The 21,142-nt window shown below is 36.8% G+C and overlaps 1 protein-coding gene across 5 annotated transcripts in view; it reads left to right on the forward strand.

The window, feature by feature from the left end:
- The first annotated feature begins 3,209 nt into the window (after window positions 1-3,209).
- Window positions 3,210-21,142, forward strand: part of pou2f3.S (POU class 2 homeobox 3 S homeolog) — a 35,375-nt gene continuing 17,442 nt past the window's right edge. The window contains exons 1-3 of one of the 5 annotated variants that reach the window (XM_041571334.1): window positions 3,210-3,310; window positions 12,891-12,968; window positions 19,612-19,646. In XM_041571334.1, the coding sequence (XP_041427268.1) occupies window positions 3,283-3,310; window positions 12,891-12,968; window positions 19,612-19,646 (141 nt within the window). In that variant the 5' untranslated portion in view covers window positions 3,210-3,282. The other 4 variants (XM_041571335.1, XM_018227785.2, XM_018227786.2 and 1 more) reach the window with 4 other exon arrangements.

A 21,142-nucleotide genomic window follows, 5' to 3' on the forward strand; every position in this document is an offset into this window, starting at 1 on the left:
GTACATTTCATATGTGTAATCTTGTGTCTTTTGCGATAATAAAAGAAAGTATAAGAAGGAGTATAGCACCACCTAATGTGCAAAAGTGAAATTTACAATGACCGCTGAATTGGCAACAGCTAAAGGGTCACAATAGTAGGTGTTTGGAACTTTTAATAGATTTTCATATAATTATCGGCTATGGCTCCTATTTCTGTATAGTGTAAGTAATGGTGAAGACACACAAAGCTACTAGAAGCAGCTACACTTCTACAAAATGGCAGAAAATACCCTGCCATAGACTGGGAATTGTCTCTGCTAAAACACACATAAAGACAAGTATCAGTAAATTATCATCATTGACCATTTATGTAGCTGCTACTAGTAGCTTTGTGTATCTTCACCCTAAGCTTTCAAACAAGGCCAGCTATTTCCCAGAATCATCCATGGGGCAGATTTAATAAAGGGCGAAGTGGCAGACGCTAGTAAAATTTGCCAGAAATCCCATTTGCAGGGACATTGCTAATTCACTGCAGTTTTGTGCCCTATCGCCAGGCAAATTTTCGCAAAAGTAGGAATTTTACAGAACGTTCCCTTTCTCCAGAGTTTCCTTCACCAGCTTAGACCTGGCTAACTGATAAAATGAAGCTACATCCTCCTCAATGTTATGTCAGTGACATCATATCCTGTATGCCGAAAAGTCATAAAGTTTTTTTAAAAAAAAAAAAATGTTGGCGTTTATAGCGGTATTGCATACTTGTATGTGGATTTTCAACAACAACAGAAATACATTTTTAACTTTAATTCTTCTCTGTATTTCTCATGTAAGGTGAAGAGTTAGTCATATGAAAAAGTTTGGGAACCCCTCTCAGCCTGCATAATAAATTACTCCAAATAGTGGTATGTCTTTCATTTTCCAGGAACATCTGAGTACTGGGGTGTTTTCTGAACAAAGATTTCAGAGAAGCAGTATTCATTTGTATGTGATTAAATCAAATGTGAAAAACTGGCTGTGCAAAAATTTGGCTACCCTTGTAATTTTGCTAATTTGAATGCATGTAACTGCTCAATACTGATTACTGGCAACACTAAGGGCTCTTACTGACGAGCGGTTGTAGCTGCGCTCCCCTGCGTTCCGTTTTCTGCGTTCAGCCACAGGGGAGCGCAGGAATAGACGCATTAAGCTTTTTTTCAATGGGGCTGTACTTACACAGGCGCGTGTAGGCCTACACGCGCCTCTGTGAGTACAGCCCCATTGAAAAAAGTTTAATGCGTCTATTCCTGCGCTCCCCTGTGGCTGAACGCAGAAAAACGGAACGCAGCTACAACCGCTCGTCAGTAAGAGCCCTTTATTTGTTGGATTAGTTTGTTAAGCCTTGAACTTCATAGGCACGTGTGTCCAATCATGAGAAACGGTATTTAAGGTGGCCAATTGCAAGTTGTGCTTCTGTTTGACTCTCCTCTGAAGAGTGACAGCATGGGATCCTCAAAGCAACTCTCAAAAGATCCGAAAACAAAGATTGTTCAGTATCATGGTTTAGGCGAAGGCTACAAAAAGCTATCTCAGAGGTTTAAACTGTCAGTTTCAACTGTAAGGAATGTAATCAGGAAATGGGAGGCCACATGCACAGTTGGTTTAATGCTGTTTTTAAGCAAATGCTAAGGGGCACAGAGTAAAACCAGACAGAAAACATTTGATACTGTAGGTGTTGTGGAGCAACACATGGTGCCGACCAGACAACATCTTTTTTTAGGCAGGGCCTTATTTCAGCAAGACAATGCCAAACTGCAGTCTGCTTGCAGTCCAGATCTGTATACTATTAAATATATTTGGCACATTATGAAACGAAAAATAAGCGACTGACGTTTATTACCCGCAACAATTTTTTACGTGTGCAACTTTTTTTTCTCACTCAAAATGCATTAAAGTCAATGGCCGCTTTTTCTTGTGGCAAGTTTTTGTCAACAATTTTTTTTGTCTTGCCCACTTTTTGCCCAAATGCATTCAAGTCAATGGGTGTTTTTTCTTATTGGTGACTTTTTTTGTCTCGGCAACCTTTTTGTCTTAGTGACGTTTTATCAATTGGTTTTGTCATTCATTTTTGGCGCAGTTTCGCGGGAAAATTCGCAGATGGCAAAATGGGAAAAGATGAACTCCGTAGGAAACCAGCCCCTGTCACATCTTTTTTGAAACGTGTTGCTGCCATCAAATTCACGAGCATATATTTTCAGAAAACAATAACCTAAACGAAAGTATCATTTTCAATATTAGTTATGTTGTCTTTGTATGATTTGCAATTAAATATAGGGTTTGGGTGGATTGCAAATCATCCAATTCTCTTTTTATTGACATTTTAGACAGTGTTTTGGAAACTGGCATGTTTATTGATGTAAATACTATGAGTTAGTGTAACGATACCTCCAGCAGAGGGCAGTCACGTCTTAAAATAGTGGCTACTCTTAATACTTGCATGTGTATAGCGTACCACTCATTATTTACAAAAATAATTTTGTCCCAAACTATTCATTTCCTTGAATCCCCCACCTCCCCCCTTTTCATTGGGTAACCCTTTCCTCATGATCCGTTTTGCTGTACATTTGATTGAGAATATAAACTTATATAAACTTCTCACTCATGTCTTTCAATGACATCTGTCTAGACCAGGCCTTCAAGTAATTGGTGAATTCCCAGATCCCACAGACATCTGATGGCCGGATCCCTTGAACTAGTCATATTCTCACTCATCTCCAGTAATTTTGTTGTCTTATATATTTATTATTTTATGTTCATTCTTTAACCTGCATGTGGGATTCCAAATAACAGAGAAAATGCTGAGTTTGAGGGCAAATTGATTTATTTGCCAAGCTCCCCAGTGAGAGGATGCCTATTTACAGCCATGTTTCTCTATTAGGGTTGTGGATACAAGTCTCGCAGTTCAGTATATCTTCTGTGAATTGGAACCAGTTCCTTGGAAAAGTGCTCATTGCCTACACACAGTTGGCAAGCAGGGGAAGGGATGAAAGCACTTATAGTGTTGGCAGGGCTGGGAATTATGGTCTCCCAATTGCCAGCTGCTGTCATTGCTTCTTCCTCAACTCAGTGAGCTTATGCAAATAAGTGCTTTGCATGGGCCCCTAGCCAAGAGCGCAGGATGTTGGCTTTTACCTGAGAGGTGTGGTGGCTTCACTGAACTTGAATCCTCTCTGCCCTCCTTGTACCAGGCCCCTCCCATTCTCACCACTTCTGTGCCACTCAAAGACAGAACCAGCAGGGCACTAATTCTATGTACTTTGACTAGCAGGATGGTGAACCTGGAATACACCCACCCAGGTAGGCATTCCTTCAGTTCTTTAGTTGAAAACCCAGTACGGCAAGGACGGCAATGCACTGCAGCATGACATGTTTTGTTTTGGCTCTGAGACCCCTGATCCTGTTGAAACATTCAGACAAAGCAGATATAGTATATGTCCTGCAAGACTATAGGCTCTGATATATGAATCCCCTGAGCTTCAAGCATTGGGTGAGTGACATGTGGATTTCCCAGCATTCTCGTCATCTGTAAAAATGTTGCTTGTGCATAAAGTGTTTTATACTGTTTATGGGAATTCTACAACGTTTGTAATTAAATCAATTTATAGCATCAAGTTTCCCTGCGAAGAAAGTACAAGCTTTTCTTAATGAGCCTTGTTCCTAATCTGTGTGACTGCCTCCAAATTCCACATGTGCGTTACAGGAATGTTTTAAAGAAAACCCAAAGATACAGTTGTCACATGTATCAGACTCCAGCCCTCTGGCAACTGAACATCCAGTAATAGTGGTCATTTAAACTGACCCCTGCAGCATGCTTGTTTATGCCTGGTAACTTAGAACTTTATTGTTCAAGCTGCTGAAGTTCAAGCTGAGTTATTAGCTCAATTAGTTAACAAAAGAACTTGGGGTATACTGCTTTCCTTGCACTCATGTTTTACTTGAATGTACAGGTAGGGGATCCATTACCTGGAAACCAATTATCCAGAAAGCTCTAAATTATGGAAAGGCCGTCTCCCATAGACTTCATTATAATCAAATTATCCATTTTTAAAAAAAAAAAATGATTTCCCTTTTCTAAATAATAAATAAAACAGTACTATGTACTTGATCCAAACTAAGATATAATTAATTCTTATTGGAAGCAAAACCATCTTATTGGGATTATTAAATGTTTACATAATTTTCTAGTAGGTATGAAGATCCAAATTATGGAAATATTTATCTGTCCCAAGCATTTTGGATAACAGATCCCATACCTGTATTAGTTGCACATGCTCATATCCTAATAAGTAACAGTATATGACTGGTTCCCTTTTTTAATGATGGCGTTGAGTAATGTCAATGGCACCCCATTAATTCATCTTCTGCCTTGGGGGTGTCTGTACGCACCTTGCATTAGGGTCATGCAGCAATTTGTGTACCTGCAGAAAACGTGTGTATTGCTTGAACAGGGTTGAGGGTCCTGAGACTTTTCTGGTAAAGGATTTTGCACTTAAAGCAACATATATTTTGATTTCTCCATCTGAACCACCCTCCCTTGGATGGCAGCACTTCTATGATAACTTCAAGGTGAGCAGTGAGTAACTGGTCAGGTTGTGAATAAAGCTGTTGCAGAATGAGTCATATAATGATTATTTATATTGGGTCAAAGTGGGAAAATTTGTAGGTTGTGGGGCCAGATCTCTTGCCCAACATTTCTAGGGGAAGTACAGCGCTGCGAAATATGCTGGCGCTATATATATAAATATTAATAATAATAATAAAGTCACACTGTCCCTGAGGAGTGCATTTTCCTCTCTAGCTTACCTGGTAGCATTGGATAGAAAATCAGTGTGACTGATCTGCCACTGTGATTATCTGGTTAAATGTTTCCAGAGATATCTATATTATGTTTCATACTACAACAAATTTTTAATATGCATTATGCACTTTGTTGATTTTAAAGGAGCTAATACATATTCATGACTTTAAAGCCTACAAGTATCTTTTAGTAAATACATCATGCTTTATGGATATTATGCCGAATCGTTTTATGCCAGTAAGTGACAATTACACCCTAGCAAACTCTCATACAAGCTTTCCTGCACATTTATTTGCAGTTACGATGACCACATGATATGTAAAACGTTTTAATTTTTGCATAAAAGGCCTGTACTTTTTCCACCAAACAGATTTGCTTATATGGGACTGGTAAGCTTCAATTCTCTAAAATTACAAAATAATGGTATTTGCATATAGGGCATGTACTGTTGCGGTAGGAGACTGTAGTTAATTTGCCTTCTCTTTTAAACTCACTGTACCATAAACCCTTCCATGTCTGTAAGGCCGAGACATGTACAGCAGCCGGGGAAGGGAGAGGTTACTTAATACAAAAATAACTCCAGATTCCAGTTGGCAGGGGGTGTCGTAAGGGCAAATGTAAATCCAAAGGACATTTATTCTTTTTAATGCGTAATAATAAATCAAGAGTTTTCTACACAAAGGGGCAAATTCACTAAAGGGCGAATTCTCGCTTGCAAAGGCTACGACACACTTCGCGCCACTTCGTCAGGCGTAATTTGCTACCACTTTTATAATTCACTAAAATGTGAAGTTGTGTCTCGGCAGCCGAATGCTGGCAAAGTTTTGCTAGCAATAATTCATCAACGTGAGAATTTCATAGCGAACTTTCACTAACGTTAATTTCTGCCTATGAAACTTTGTTAGTACTCTTACACTTTGGTCATAGGGCATAGGGCGGGTACATATACTGTAGAGACTTTATTAGAGATGTTGGTTCAAATGCTTGAAGTGGCCACTTATAATTACAAATGTCCAAGGAAACAAAATAAAGACAAAAGAAATCCTCTAATGCCCTAGGCATGAGCCCACCCTAAAACAAATGTGGCATGCCCCTCAAATGGCTGGAAAATGTTAAAACAAAAATTTGTAATAGTTACAACTATTAAATACAATCCCACTTTAAAATATAAAAAAAACGCCAGCGGTTCTTTTAATTTTTATGACTTTTCGGAGTACAGGATATGATGTCACTGACATAAGATTGAGGAGGATGTAGCTTCATATAATTCGTTTGCCAGGTCTAAGCTGGCGAAGGAAACTCTGGCGAAAGGAGTAACTTTATGGAAAATTCACACTTTGGTGAATTTGCAGAGTAACCCTTGTTCGCCCTGAGCGAAAATTCAGCTGGCGAAAGGGTATGAAACGTCGTTAGCAATGTACTCTTTCACTTGCGAATTGTACTCTACGGATGTTAGTAAATTGGCGATGTCCCTACGGATGGTATTTTCGCTAGCGACGGCCACTTCGCCCTTTAGTAAATTTGCCCCATACTCTTTTCATTTGGACCCACCAGTCATGCACTCTACATCTCCCAGAATATTGCTACCTGCACCCAATCTGTATTCTGGGATCATATCACCATGCATAATGTACTGTGACTATGGTTACCACAGTTTCATTAAAGAACACTACCGATCCTGGCTTTTACTGAGACACAGAAGTCTATACGTTCAACTTGCAGTAAGTGTCAATGGCTTCTGGACTAGATGTACTGATGTACTGTAGTCAAAAGTGTGTCTAGTTGCTATGAGCTGCTAGTCTTAAAGCAAATGTTATGCCTATTATTACACCATTCTAATTTTCTAACAATAAATATTTCCGGTGTAGGGACGCATAGTTTAAGGTGTGTGGGCCCCGATGACTAGAAGATTTTACCTGATGACATCACTAAGCATGGTATACAAGTGCGTTATTTACAGGTTATTTACAGCTTTACTGAGCATTGAGAAATCATAATACCAAGAATATGTATAGTGTAACTACATTCAGTTGTAAAAAGTCCTTTACAGCAAAAATCTTTAAAATAAAGGCAGTAAATGATTCGCAATGTCTGACAGATATTCTAGCCTCCTCTTCCTCAGTAGACAAACATGCTGAATGTGTTTGACAAAGACAGGCAGGTGGTAAGATCCGGGCTCATTGCCAGTTCCCACTGCTTGCTCTGCCTCCGGGCATGCTCTGCCCACGCTGAAAGCAAACTGACAAGGATGGTACCACATGAGCAATAGTCACACTGACATCCTGAGGGACATTCCAAAATATCGGTCTTTAGAAACCCATCTAAGTGGCTGCTATTTAATGGTGTGACAGACTTAGTGAGGTCTAATGACCATGGTTTGATCAGACCATAGATTCTGGGGACAGTCACTTTGTTAATGCAATGTATGGGTCTCATACAATTTGTTTAAAAAATGTCTTCAAAACACAGTTGTTAGCAATGGAAAGAGTAGAAGGGCCTTCAAATAAAGAATGGTGCAGATTTTAATTGAAGTTGAAAGAGAGGGTTGTGTACCTTAGTTCTGAATACTGGTTTTAGTTCAGGTGAGGGGAAGAACATATAACTGGCCCCCTTTTTTCTGAGCTGATCTTTAAATCTGATCTTTTAATCTTGTGGCTGTACTTGATAAAGGGTTAGCTTGTTTATACATTAGGATAGTGATGTTTTGTAATGAGTTAAGAACAGATGCAAATCTACAAATCATATGGATCTGGAATGCAGGAGGCTAAAAAAGAGGGTAACTAGATTCCGCAGCTGGTAGTGGGTCCAAGCACAGCTCCACCAGGCTCATACCAGAGAAAAGGGAGAAGGGACACATACTGGGGACTTGGGATTTGACAGCTGTCAATTAGTATGTACTAGGGATGCACCGAATCCACTATTTGGGATTCGGCTGAATCCCTGAATCCTTCGTGAAAGATTTGAACTGAATACTTATTTGCATATGCAATTTAGGGGTGGGAAAGTAAAAATTGTGGGGAACATTTTTTACTTCCTTGCTTTGTGACAAAAAGGCACTTGATTTCCCTTCCCACCCCTAATTTGCATATGCATTTACATATGCAAATTAGAATTTGGATTCGGTTTGGTCAGGCACAAGGATTTGGCCAAATCCGAATCCTGCTGAAAAAGGCAGAATACTGGATTCGGTTCATCTCTAGTATGTACAGCTCCTTTGCTATCCAATCTATACTATGTTTATGTTGTTAAATGTTAATAAAAACTATTGAAAAGAAAACAAACATCTTGATGGTTCCTATGAGTTAATAAATAATTCATATTTTTTTAATAAAAAAATGCACCTTGTACTTGATCGTAAGATTTAATTCATCTTTATCAGAAGCAAATCAAACCTGTGGCTTTAATGAATGCTTCCATGTTTTTTTTAGTAGACAACAATTACTGGTCACATGTTCAATAGCAAGCATTGGTTGCTATGAGTTACTGCTCCTTGACAAACTTTGTGACTTTTATTAAATGAGTCTTACTTTTATTCTCATGATATATGGGAGTGACAATAGTCATAGCTCCACTTGGAAACTATACTAAGGCACATGGTTCCATGGAATTTGTAATAAAAGTGCATTTATGTCTGAAATATTCTTCATTATAAAGTTATTGCTAGATAAACCCAAACAAGCATTCCACCATGGCAGCGCTACTATTTGAGCAATGGGACCTGGATGCTTTAAGGGACCTACTGTGGATAAATATTAAAGGGATACTTACAGGATTTTTAAAAATCTGCAATGCTATCTTTAGAAACAAGTATCCAGAAGATGGTACTTTTCCCTCCAAAATACATTTTCTAGTAAATCTAGCTATATCCTCCAGGCCTTAGTCACTTAGTAGGGACCATGGAGAACCAGTAATAGGGTTGCAGCTTATTCTTTGCTATGGGCTCAGTCCTGAGGAAGCTTAAAAATATCCCAGCACCTTCACCTTCTTCTGATCTCGTAAATTTAAATAATGATATGGACATTGGACGTTAAGGGGCAGATTTATCAAAGGTCGAGGTGAATTTTCAAATTAAAAAACTTCCAAATTTCAAAGTATTTATTGGGTACTTCAACCATCGAATAGGCCAAATTCAACTTTGATTAGAATTGAAAATACTTCGAATATTCGACCATTCGAAAATTGAAGTACTGTCTCTTTAAAAACTTTGACACTTTAAACCTGCCGAATTGCTATGTTAGCCTATGGGGACCTCCTAGAACCTAGAGCCAAAATTTGGCTGTTTTAAAAAGTCGATGTTTTTTTTGCAAATTGTTGGATCGATCGATTAAATAGTTTGAAACGATTGATTAAATCGTTTGAATCGATCGATTAAATCGATCGAACAATTTTACTTTGACTGAAAACGCCCAAAAAATTCAAAAAGAAAAGTTTGACTATCGAATTTGGCCAATTTGATGGTTGATTTTCGAGTTTTTTAACTTCGAAATTCGACCCTTGATAAATCTGCCCTAACTGTTTTATCTGAGCATTCATTTTATTTTCTGCCACACTAAAATAAACACAAAATGTAGATAAAAGGGCTTCCAGGGAACAATAACTTCAAATTTACTGAGCTGTTATCTGAACTATAGCTTTCATTGTCTTCAATTAGTTGCTGCAACGACTTGTGCATAGTGATAGGCGAATTTATTTGGCAGGTATTGATTTGCTGCGAATTTCCGCGTTTCATGAATGTTTTCGCGAAACTGTGGCGAAAATTTACAGGCGAAAAAGTCACCACAACAAAAAAAATAATGGCCGCATGCTAAAATTATTGTATACATGAAAAAGCAGTTCTATTTAAAACACTCCATATTCATTTATATCGTGATGTTTTAGGCTTGAGCAAAAATGTCTGTAAAGCATTATGGGTACCCAATGTTGAAGGGCAAGTCAGTCCCAAATTAAAAATTTGCCTATTAAAAAAAAACATTCTTCTAAGCAACTATCCAAAATGCTATAAAAATAATATAAGAAATATATATAATAAATAATATAATACATGAAATAATAAATATATTTATACAAAATTGTCAGAACTTTTAAAGTTCTTTGTAGCAAAACAATTGCTACAGGTATGGGATCCATTATCTGGAAACCCATTATCCTGAAAGCTCAGAATTACAAAAAGGCTATCTCCTCGTTTTATCTAAATAATCCAAATTTTAAAAAATATTTCCATTTTCCTTATTTCTCTGTAATAATAAAACAGTAGCTTGTACTTAATCCCAACTAAGATATAATTAATCCTTATTGGAAGCAAAACCAGCCTATTGGGTTTATTTCATGTTTACATCATTTTCTAGTAGAATTAAGGTATGGAGATCCATTATCTGGAAAGCCCCAGGTGCCGAACATTCTGGATAATAGGTCCCATACCTGTATTGAAAGCAGTATTTGCTTAACTCCTGGTTGTTATTATTAAAACAATGTTGCAAAAGTCTTTGTTTACCAGCAAAGCCAGGTCTGTTAATCAGCTGCCTTGTCTTACATTGTTACAGTCAGGACAGAGAACAAAAGGGGACAGCCAAACACTGCTTTCAATAACATTACATACACAAATAACTTCAAAACCATAGAAAATGTGTAATGCAAAGTTGCTTAGAACTATGTTTTCTTTTAGTAAGCAAAAAATTGGTATATAGATATATCAGTGAATGCACATCATTAACAAAACTCTTAAGGTGCACTTTCTCAATTTTGGAAGTTGAGTAGATTTCAAAGTAAGGGGCAGATTTATCAAGGGTCGAAGTGAATTCGAAGGAATTTTCGAAGTAAAAAATTTTGAATTTCGAAGAACTTTTTTGGATACTTCGACCATCGAATAGGATACTACGACTTCGACTCGAAGTAAAATCGTTTGAATATTCGACCATTCGATTATCGAAGTACTGTCTCTTTAAAAAAACTTCGACTTCAATACTTCGCCAAATTAAACCTGCCAAAGTGCTATGTTAGCCTATGGGGACCTTCTAGAGCAATTTTCCACGTTTTTGGAAGTCTAAGTAAAATCGTACAATCGATCGCTGAAATCCTTCGAATAGTTTTTTCGATTTAATTTTACTTTGTCCGCAGGATACTCAAATTCGATGGAAAAACCTTCGACTTCGATATTCGAAGTCGAAGTATTTCAATTCGATGGTCGAATTTCAAAGTATTTTTAACATAGAAATTCGACTCTTGATAAATCTGCCCCTATGTGTAGTTTGGAGTATGGTGGTAAATTTTTGTTTTGTGCTGGAGTAGAGGAAGTGTTGGTGTCATGTAGACAAGTTTGGGATTTAAAACTGTACGGGGCAGATTAATCAAGGGTCAAAGTGAAAATTCAGATTTAGAATTTAAAAATTCAAATTTTTCGAGTTTATTTTAGTGTAATTCCACTAGGGAATAGTTCAAATTTGATGTGAGTTTTTTTTTAAAAAAATTACTTTTCTAAATGTATCATGTACTGGCCTATGGGGGACGTCCTGGAATCAATTTGGAGACATCCTGAAAATCAAGTTTTTTTTGGGGGAATAAACTCGAATCAAATTAGATTCAAATTTGATTCGAATGTGTAGGTCGATCCCATTCACCCGAATTTGAAAAATTCCTTTTTTAAAAAAAAATTCGATTGGTCGTTGTTTTTCCGAATTCCGAGTTCATGGGAGTTTTTACAAACTGCCATGAAATTCAACCCTTGATAAGTCGGTCCCTAAGTGTTACATCTGTAATTCCTTGCCACTAACTCCGCAGAGGTTTTGTGCATTGTGTACTTTAGCAAGTGTGAGAGAAGAATGAATAGCTGAGTATATTTATATAGCTGAGTATATTTACAGACAGAGCAGGATGGAGTGATGAGTGTGCTGGGGGCTTGTTCCACAGAACTGGATTCTGACAAGCATTGTACTGGCAATTCCATGGAGGCTGTTGGTTTTCTGTCTTGCTAGATTAAAGTCTTGTTATAGCTATGTTAAAGTAAACTTAAGTTGGTAATGGTAGACAAAGTGATGGGGATTAGTTGTCAGACATTTATTAGAGGATAACAGTTTTGCATGCTCTTAATGACCAGTGCAGTCATATATGTTTATATGTGCAAACATGATTTGTCAGGTTCTGGTTTTGCCCTGTGTGAGTTTAGATAGCTCCCCTCTGTTTGATGTTTGTGTGTTGAGGTGCACAAGTTTTGTGCATTTTTTATAAGGTACATACATTTTCTTTTTTAGTTGTATCCAGAGTTGTCTGATTTACATTTTGTGGCCCATCACATGGTGATGTTTGGTACAATTTACAACTGTAATTTAAACATTTTTGTATCATATTATTCTTTAGTTTTTTTTTGTGTGTGTGTACCCAGAGTAGTTTAAATACCCTGTGCCCAACACATTGTTATTTTATGCAAATTCTCAGTGACAGCTCAGAGGCAACTGGGTGCCTGAGGCCTATGCAAATCTTAGGCTTTATCTGTTTAGTTTACTTGCTTGGTAAGAGTTAAAAACATTCTGGGGAGGGGGGGCAGTGTCATTTGTATAAAGTATTCCTTCTCTTCAACTGATTCCTGTCTTGTGTTGCTCACCTGTGAGGAAGGTTTTGGAGACTGTCAACAGGTACGACCACATCAACGACTGCTAGCTTTCTGCCCAGCTCCTAGAGTAAAGCCTACAGCAGTAGTGCAGGTGAGAAGTGATGGGGTTTCTATCTGTGTAGTAACAACGAGAAGCAGAAAATTCCGAGGTGGCAACTATAAATAAATGGCAGGAAACTAGTTCTGCAAGAGTCATGATGGGCTATGAAACTTGGATTGGAGAAACGGTAACAGCTATCCATTCCAAATAAATGGTGAGACCCATGGTGACAGTTCTGTGTAGACCAGCACATTCTGTGTATTCCAGCAAACATAGACAAGATTATAAAGAAACTCTGAGCCAGTCACCTCCCCTCTGATGAATATGATAATTCTATGTGTGCACAGAAATTTGAAAGTCGAATTAATTTTATTGTAATGTTATGTTGTTTTGCTGAAACTGAAAACTCTTATTAAAATCATTTTTTTATTCTAAGTTCCTTCAGATATTAACATGACCCGGGAACCAGATTCCACAGTGGAGCAACAACATGGAAACGGACATCTGGAGAACGGTAAGGAGCAAGGACTTGATTTCACTGAGGGTTCTGGGATCCAAGGAACAGGGCTAAAGTTTCTTACATGCATTAACAAAACCCTATCTTTGTGAGTGCTGAAAGATGTGAGTCTCTACTGCAGTGATCCCCAACCAGTAGCTCGCGAGCAACATGTTGCTCTCCAACCCCTTGGATGTTGCTCTCAGTGTCCTCAAAGCAGGTGCTTATTTTTGAAATCCTGGCTTGTAGGCAAGTTTTAGTTGCATAAAAACCAGGTGTACAGCCAAACAGAGCCTCAATGTAGGTTGACAATCCACATTGGGGCTACTAAATGGCCAATCACAGCCCTTATTTAGCATCCCAGGAACATTTTTCATCCTAGTGTTGCTCCCCAACTCCTTTTACTTCTGAATGTTGCTCACGGGTTCTAAAGGTTGGGGATCCCTGCTCTACTGTTACAGGCAAAAAGTAAATATTGCTTGCTTTAGAAAAATAGTATTCAGTATTTCAGGTTTCTGGACAACAAATCATACATGTATTTAATTGTGTGTGTGTGTGTAAATATACTGTATGTATATGTGCCTTAATGTGACCTGGTACGAGCCTTATTAAACAGTAAATGCAAGGGATTTACCAAACTCCAACATAAACTACTCACAATAATTTTCATAGCAACAAACTATTGCAAAAGCACGGAAGAGTAAAACTATCTCATTTCCAGCTTTCAAGCAAAAAAAATAGATTGGATTATGACAACTGAGAAGTTAACCAGTCTATTAAATGTGTTAAAACTTGGCAGTCATGGTTAGTTTATAGATACGCAGATACACATACCTCACTCTCCATATAAACACTACAACAGGCTCTAGCAGCATAAAAAATCATCTGTGCCCCACCTATTTGGTAAATGTATTACTAGGGACCCAACTCTGAAATGTGTAGTAACGAAATTCTCGAATAAAAGTACCACCATATTTTTTATTGTCATACCAGCATTTTGTTATAGTTATTTTGTATGTTTTGTTTTTTATTTTTACCTCCTTTTCTTTTTGTTATGGGAACCACTTTATGTAACTCAAAACTGCAATAAACATTTATTGTTGGAAAAAAATAGCAGTTAGTATAAAATAGCTAACTATTTGCCTTGTTCTTCTTTCTATTTCCAGCTTTCAAGGGGGACTTGGGGGTCACTGACCTCAGCAGATAAAAAAAGATTGTTCTGTGAGGCTACAATTATATTGTTAGTGATACTTTTTAAAACTTAAAGGGTTCTTTCACGTTTCAGCTAACTTTAAGTACAGTATGTTACAGAATGTCCTATTCCGAGCAACTTTGCAATTGGTCTTCATTATTTATCTTATAGTTTTTTTATTTGACTTTATCTTCTGCCTCTTTCCGATTTTCAGCTATTGCTCTGTAAAGCTATTTTTTTGTTAATTTTTATTTTTCATCTTCCTATTTGTGTCCTCTCCTATTCGTATTCCAGTCTCTTATTCAAACCACTGCCAACCCTAGCAACCAGATAGTTGCTAGAATACAAAGCTGAAGAGATGCTGAACTTTTTTAAAACTGCAAAAAATAAAAAATAAGGACCAATTGCACATTGTCTCAGGATATCAAGGTCTACATCATACTAAAAGTTAAATATAAGATGAACTACCCCTTTAACTTTCTATACCCCTTAATAATTGTCCTTCATTATGAATGAGAAAAAAAAGGTTTGGGCATAGAACACCTTTAAGATTTTACTAGATGCAATCCATCCTATCCATCATATATCTATTGTATCTATCTATCTATTGTATCTATCTATCTATTGTATCTATTGTAGCTATCTATCTATTTTTATCTATCTATCTATCCATCTATCCATCCATCCATCCATCCATCCATCCATCCATCCATCCATCCATCCATCTATCTATCTATCTATCTATCTATCTATCTATCTATCTATCATCATCATCTATCTCTCTCTCTATCTATTTTTATCTATCTATCTATCTATCTATCTATCTATCTATCTATCTATCTATCTATCATCATTTATGCATTTTAGCACTGATGGTAAATGCCAGCATGCAAGGGAGAGCAGGTGATTGTCATGCCATGAATACAGGTGTAACAGATGCCTTTCTCCTTTCTTACTTCTTTCCTTATGGGAGGGGGTATAATGGGCCTCATTTGAATTTCAAACAAACTCTTTAGTTAGGCCATAAAAACTGTGAGGCTCAGTTATGGAAATTTATCCCTCTTGCCCAGGCAACAATATGGAAATGAGAAGGTTATGCAAATTAGCTTTCTGAGGAGATACCAATGTGTTGGGCTGAATCTGGATCTGTATAATGTGCATCATTGTGTGCCTTATGCACTATTCACATGCATGCACTCGGGTACTTTTCTTGTAGCATTATTAAGACTTACTTATTTTCCTGATTCTGCTACAAATAAGCATTTTGCCTGAAAAGGATTGAGTCTTTGCTCAATGTACATCTATCTATCTATCTATCTATCTATCTATCTATCTATCTATCTATCTATCTCTCTCTCTCTCTCTATCTATTTTCTTTATCTATCTATCTATCTATCTATCTATCTATCTATCTATCTATCTATCTATCTATCTCTCTATCTCTCTATCTATTTTTCTCTATCTATCTATCTGTCTATCTATATATCTCTATCTATTTTTATCTATCTATCTATCTATCTATCTATCTATCTATCTATCTATCTATCTATCTATCTGTCTATCTATATATCTCTATCTATTTTTATCTATCTATCTATCTATCTATCTATCTATCTATCTATCTATCTATCTGTCTGTCTGTCTGTCTGTCTGTCTGTCTGTCTGTCTGTCTATCTATCTATCTCTCTCTATTTTTATCTATCTATCATCTATCTATCTATCTATCTATCTATCTATCTATCTATCTATCTATCTATCTATCTATCTCTCTCTCTCTCTCTCTCTCTCTCTCTCTCTCTCTCTCTCTCTCTCTCTCTATCATCATCTGTCTATCTATTATCATCATCATCTATCATCATATATCTCCATCTAACTCTCTCTCTCTCTGTCTATTTTTCTATCTCTGTCTATCGATATATATCTAATTTCTGTCCCCAAATACATACTTCCATTATACTTACAGTATATACTAAGCATTGGGGGGCTCCCACAACCCCCCTTTTTGTGACCAAATACACAATGGGCATTATTTATTTCCTAAGTATATATAATCTCATGAATTGTATCATGTAAACTTCAAGTAGGAGAGCTTCTTGTAGCCTAATAACATAGCATTTAAAAGGAAAGGTTAAGCATCAAAAGGAAAAATACTTCATATTCCTAAGAATGAGCTTTGTTCCTTATTGAGTATTTTGTTAGGAAATGAATGAAGACCTTGCTTATTATGCACAGAGAACAGACACTTTCTCCATTACATTTACTCACATGTCTGGGAGCTGCCACAGAGAATAATTTAACACATTCTACAACATAATACAGTTATGGGATCTGTAATCCAGAATGCTTGGAACCTGGGGTTTTCCAGATAAGAGATCTTTCCATAATTTGAATCAATGTACATTGTAGGGGCGTTTTAATAATATTCGTATTTCCTTTATTTTAAACGAATCATCTCTAAGAAGTTGTTTTTTATTTATTTAAAACTCTAATAATTTGAGATGTATTAAGTTTAGACCACAAAAGACTCATATAAAATGCCAAGTAAAAAACAGTCAAAGTCCCATAGAAGTCAATGGGAGCTACAGCTGATCCTATTGGACCTGTTATGGGGGATTGTAATATTGGTCGCTAAGGGAAAAATAGTTTGCAGTGTGCAATGTGAATAAGCGTTTACATTGCTAACAATTTTGCCTTTGAGAACCCTTTGCCCCTCAAGCGACAGTAGGATATCGACTGGGAATTTTCAAGTTTGTAGTAGTGTGCAGTGTATGTATTAAAACTTCTTAATGAAAAAGTTGTTAACATTTGCTCAAAAAAGTTTATGCGACCTTCAAGCACGTCTTAGATGTTTGCGCAATTAAGATGTGCAATGGAATAAAAGCCTATTGAAGAATATTACATTGCCACCTGCACATTTTTATTCTTATTTGTGCACAAATTTGCACATTTTATAGCATTTTACTTTTTATTAAAATTTTCGCTTGTAATTGTCTGAAAAACGCAAATATTTTGTGGTTTTAGAGATATTCGTATTTTTTATTGATCGTTCAGCACTTTTTCCCGTTCATAATTTTTCTATTCGGATCTTTTGATAACTTTCATAGCATACGTGATTTTAGATAAATAGAGTTTAACTGTGCTTTCAAAATGATCTAATTTTCTTTAATTAAAGGGCCTCACAGTTTATTTAAAATTAATTTAAATGTTAAATAAAGCCTATAAAGTTGTTTTGCATTGAATAATGATTAATTAAATCTTAGTTGGTATCAAGTACTAGGTACTGTTTTATTACTACTGAGAAAAAGAAAATTATTTGATTATATAGGAGATAGGCCTTCCCTTAATTCAGAGCTTTCTGAATAACAGGTTTCCAGATAACGGATCCCATAACTGTAGCACTATCAACCACATGTTATATAGGTACAGTATGAGAGAGAAATAGTATGGCAACCCATTTAATGAAATAGAATGGAGTAAACTATGTGCTCTTCAACCTATATGCCATTGTTTAACAGAATAGAGTCATTAAATAAGCAGACAGGTTCATTAGCTTTGCATAGATCCACATTAGGCAAAGCTTGATGCACACAAAGGAACCTCTGTAATTTCAATTTGCCTCTTCGATCTGTCTTCTTTGAGTAAATTACATGCCATTGTCTCACTGATTTTCTGGAATTGATTGGCGGGAATATAAATAATAAAAAATATGGATATGTTTTTGTATGATTGATCACCAGAGCAAAGTTGCCAGATTGTCTAAAAAATGTTTAAAAAAAATAAAAAAACAGAACTGTCATAGCATTTTGAGATATAAGTGACTTAAATGTAAATGACAGGGATACTTGTACCTGATTTATATTTATAAGTGCTACCTGCACAGTGCATGGTGTTTAGATGTACACAGGATTGTGTTTATTAAACCTACTTAAGGGGGAATGTAATTAAAAATCCCAAGTGTTATTTAAATGGTGTTTTTGTGAATGTGCAGTGCTGCTCACATTGTAAAATCATTCACTGGTGAATATTACATCACTAAGGTTAGCGTTAACACCTGCTCTGGAGTTTTGTTAATTATTTTGTTGCAAAATACGCTTCACATTTACGAAGTTTTATTACATACACTGCGAATGATTGCAAAACCATTTGGTCACAAACTTGGAGGAAGTCATTGAGGTCAGTAATCGGTCAAAAAGGACGCAAACATGGTCGCTAACATTCGCAATGGTATTTGCAAACATCTTAAGCGCTAATGAAACATATAACATTCCCCCATAAACGTTTTAGTCCATTTCATAATCTACATCTGACATCAGAGTTTACTCTACAGTAATCCAGTCTACTCCTTAAATTAACTTTTAGTATGTCATAGAATGGCCAATTCTAAGAAACATTTCAATTGGTCTTCATTATGTATTGTTTATAGTTTTTGAATTATTCTGACTCTTCCTGCTTTCAAATGGAGGTAACTAACTCCATCTAAAAACAAATGCTCTCTAAGGCTACAAATGTATTGTTATTGCTACTTTTTATTTCACATCTTTCTATTTAGACACTCTCCTATTCATATTGCAGTATTCAAATCAGTGCATGGTTGCTAGGGTTTCGACCCTAGCAACCAGATTGCAGAAAATGCAAACTGGAGAGCTGATGAATAAAAAGCTAAATAACTCAAAAAATACAAATAATAAAAACCAATTACAAATTGGCTCAGAATATCACTCTCTACATCAGTGATCCCCAACCAGTAGCTCGTGAGCGTTGCTCTCCAACCCCTTGGATGTTGCTCCCAGTGGCCTCAAGGCTGGTGCTTATTTTTGAATTCCAGGCTTGGAGGCAAGGAAGGGAGGTTTTAGTTGTATAAAAACCAGATGTACTGCCAAACAGAGCCTCAACGTAGGTTGACAATCCACATAGGGGCTACCAAATGGCCAATCACAGCAGTTATTTGGCACCCCAAGAACATTTTTCATGCTAGTGTTGCTCCCCAACTCCTTTTACTTCTGAATGTTGCTCACAGGTTCAAAAGGTTGGGGATCCCTGCTCTACATCATACTAAAAGTTAACTCAAAGGTGAACAACCCCTTTAAAGCGCCTGACTAAAGTCCCAAAGAGCAACGTAGGATATAAACAGGTTGATTTGTGAGCACAGTGAATACAAATTTAATTGCATGGCTGTAGCCCAACTAACAGTCAAACAAACATGTAATTGTACACAGTCATAAAATAAAGACATTAAACCCTTGACTTTCCAAAATGCATTGAAAACATACACAATCAATACAAAGGCATACACAATCTATACATTCCAAATCCAAATGGTCTGTATGTAGGCAGATAGTTTATCACCAGGTTGTGTGGGAGTTATATTTGATTATACTGTATCTGTTATTAGACTGGACATTTCTGCGCTGATATTTTGGGATAATGAATTTGCTGTGATACTGAGAGATATTTCTGTTCTGATTTCAGGTACTGAACAAGATACCTTGGACTTTAGCAGACAGGTGAGAGACAAATAAATCCACTGATTTGCCCAACTCCATCCACATAATAGTACACTGCACATTCATGCATTGACCTTGAACCTAGGCAAGAAAACATTTAAAGGGGAACTCTCATAGTGGCAAGCATGCTTTGTACTGTTATTATAAGTTATTATTAAAGGGCATGTAAAGGAAAAAAAATAAAACCCCATTTTTACTTTCTTTAATGAAAAAGAAACCTATCTCCAATATACTTTAATTAAAAAATGCGTACCGTTTTTATAAGAAACCTGACTGTATGCAGTGAAATTCTCCCTTCATTTACGGATGTGGATAGGAATTGTCTGACGGTCCCTAACTGCTGAGCAGGGGGAGCCCCCGCCTTACTTCCCAGCCATGCAGAACTCGAGCAGCTTTGTTTATGACGATCCCTAAGCAGCCCAGACCACACTGAGCATGTGCACAGTCTAAGTCTTGCAAAGATGTTTAACAAAGTTACAAGATGGTGATCCCCGCCCTTTAAGTTAACTTTTAGTTTGTTATGGAATGGCCAATTCTAATCAACTTTTCAATTGTTCTTTATTATTTATTTTATTCTTATTATTTATTTTTTTTCCCCTATGTTTTTTAATTATTTGCCTTCTTCTTCTGACTCTTTCCAACTTTCAATTGGGGGTCACTGACCCCATCTAAAGCACACATTTATTGTTATTGCTACTTTTTATTACTTGTCTTTGTATTCAGTTCCTCCCCATTCATATTTCAGTCTCTTATTTAAATCAGTGCATGGATGCTAGGATAATTTGGACCCTAGCAACCAGACTGCAGAAACTGCAAACTGAAGAGCTGCTGAATAAAAAGCTAAATAACGCAAAAACAACAAATAATACAAAATGAAAACCAAATGCACATTGTCTCAGAATATCACTCTCTACACCATACTTAAAGTTTACTCGAAGGTTAGGCAACTTCGGGCGACTTTGGAAAATGATTCACCGCGTGTGATTAGCGCCGGCTATTTTTCATTTTAGCCAGCGCAGAGTGAGGGAAGGCATTTGGGGAGATTGGTCGCCGCAAAGACGAGGCGATTAGTCGCAAGGCAACTAAATATCCCCAAAACGCCCAGTGTGACCTTACCCTTAAGGATGAGTTCCCCTGCTGCTTTCACATATTGCCGTACATGGTTATGCAAGGTTATGCACTTTGGCAAAAATAATATAAATGCAAGTTATACACTAAATGGCAATGTGTTGGGAGTTTCCTTAAATGAAAAGGATCTAGGGGTCTTTGTAGATAACACGTTGTCTAATTCTGGGCAGTGTCATTCTGTGGCTACTAAAGCAAATAAAGTTCTGTCTTGCATAAAAAAGGGCATTAACTCAAGGGATGAAAACATAATTATGCCTCTTTATAGGTCCCTGGTAAGGCCTCATCTGGAGTATGCAGTTCAGTTTTGGACTCCAGTCCTTAAGAGGGATATAAATGAGCTGGAGAGAGTGCAGAGACGTGCAACTAAA

The sequence above is a fragment of the Xenopus laevis genome, chromosome 7S (genome assembly GCF_017654675.1).
Source record: "Xenopus laevis strain J_2021 chromosome 7S, Xenopus_laevis_v10.1, whole genome shotgun sequence".
Taxonomy (NCBI): Eukaryota; Metazoa; Chordata; class Amphibia; order Anura; family Pipidae; genus Xenopus; species Xenopus laevis.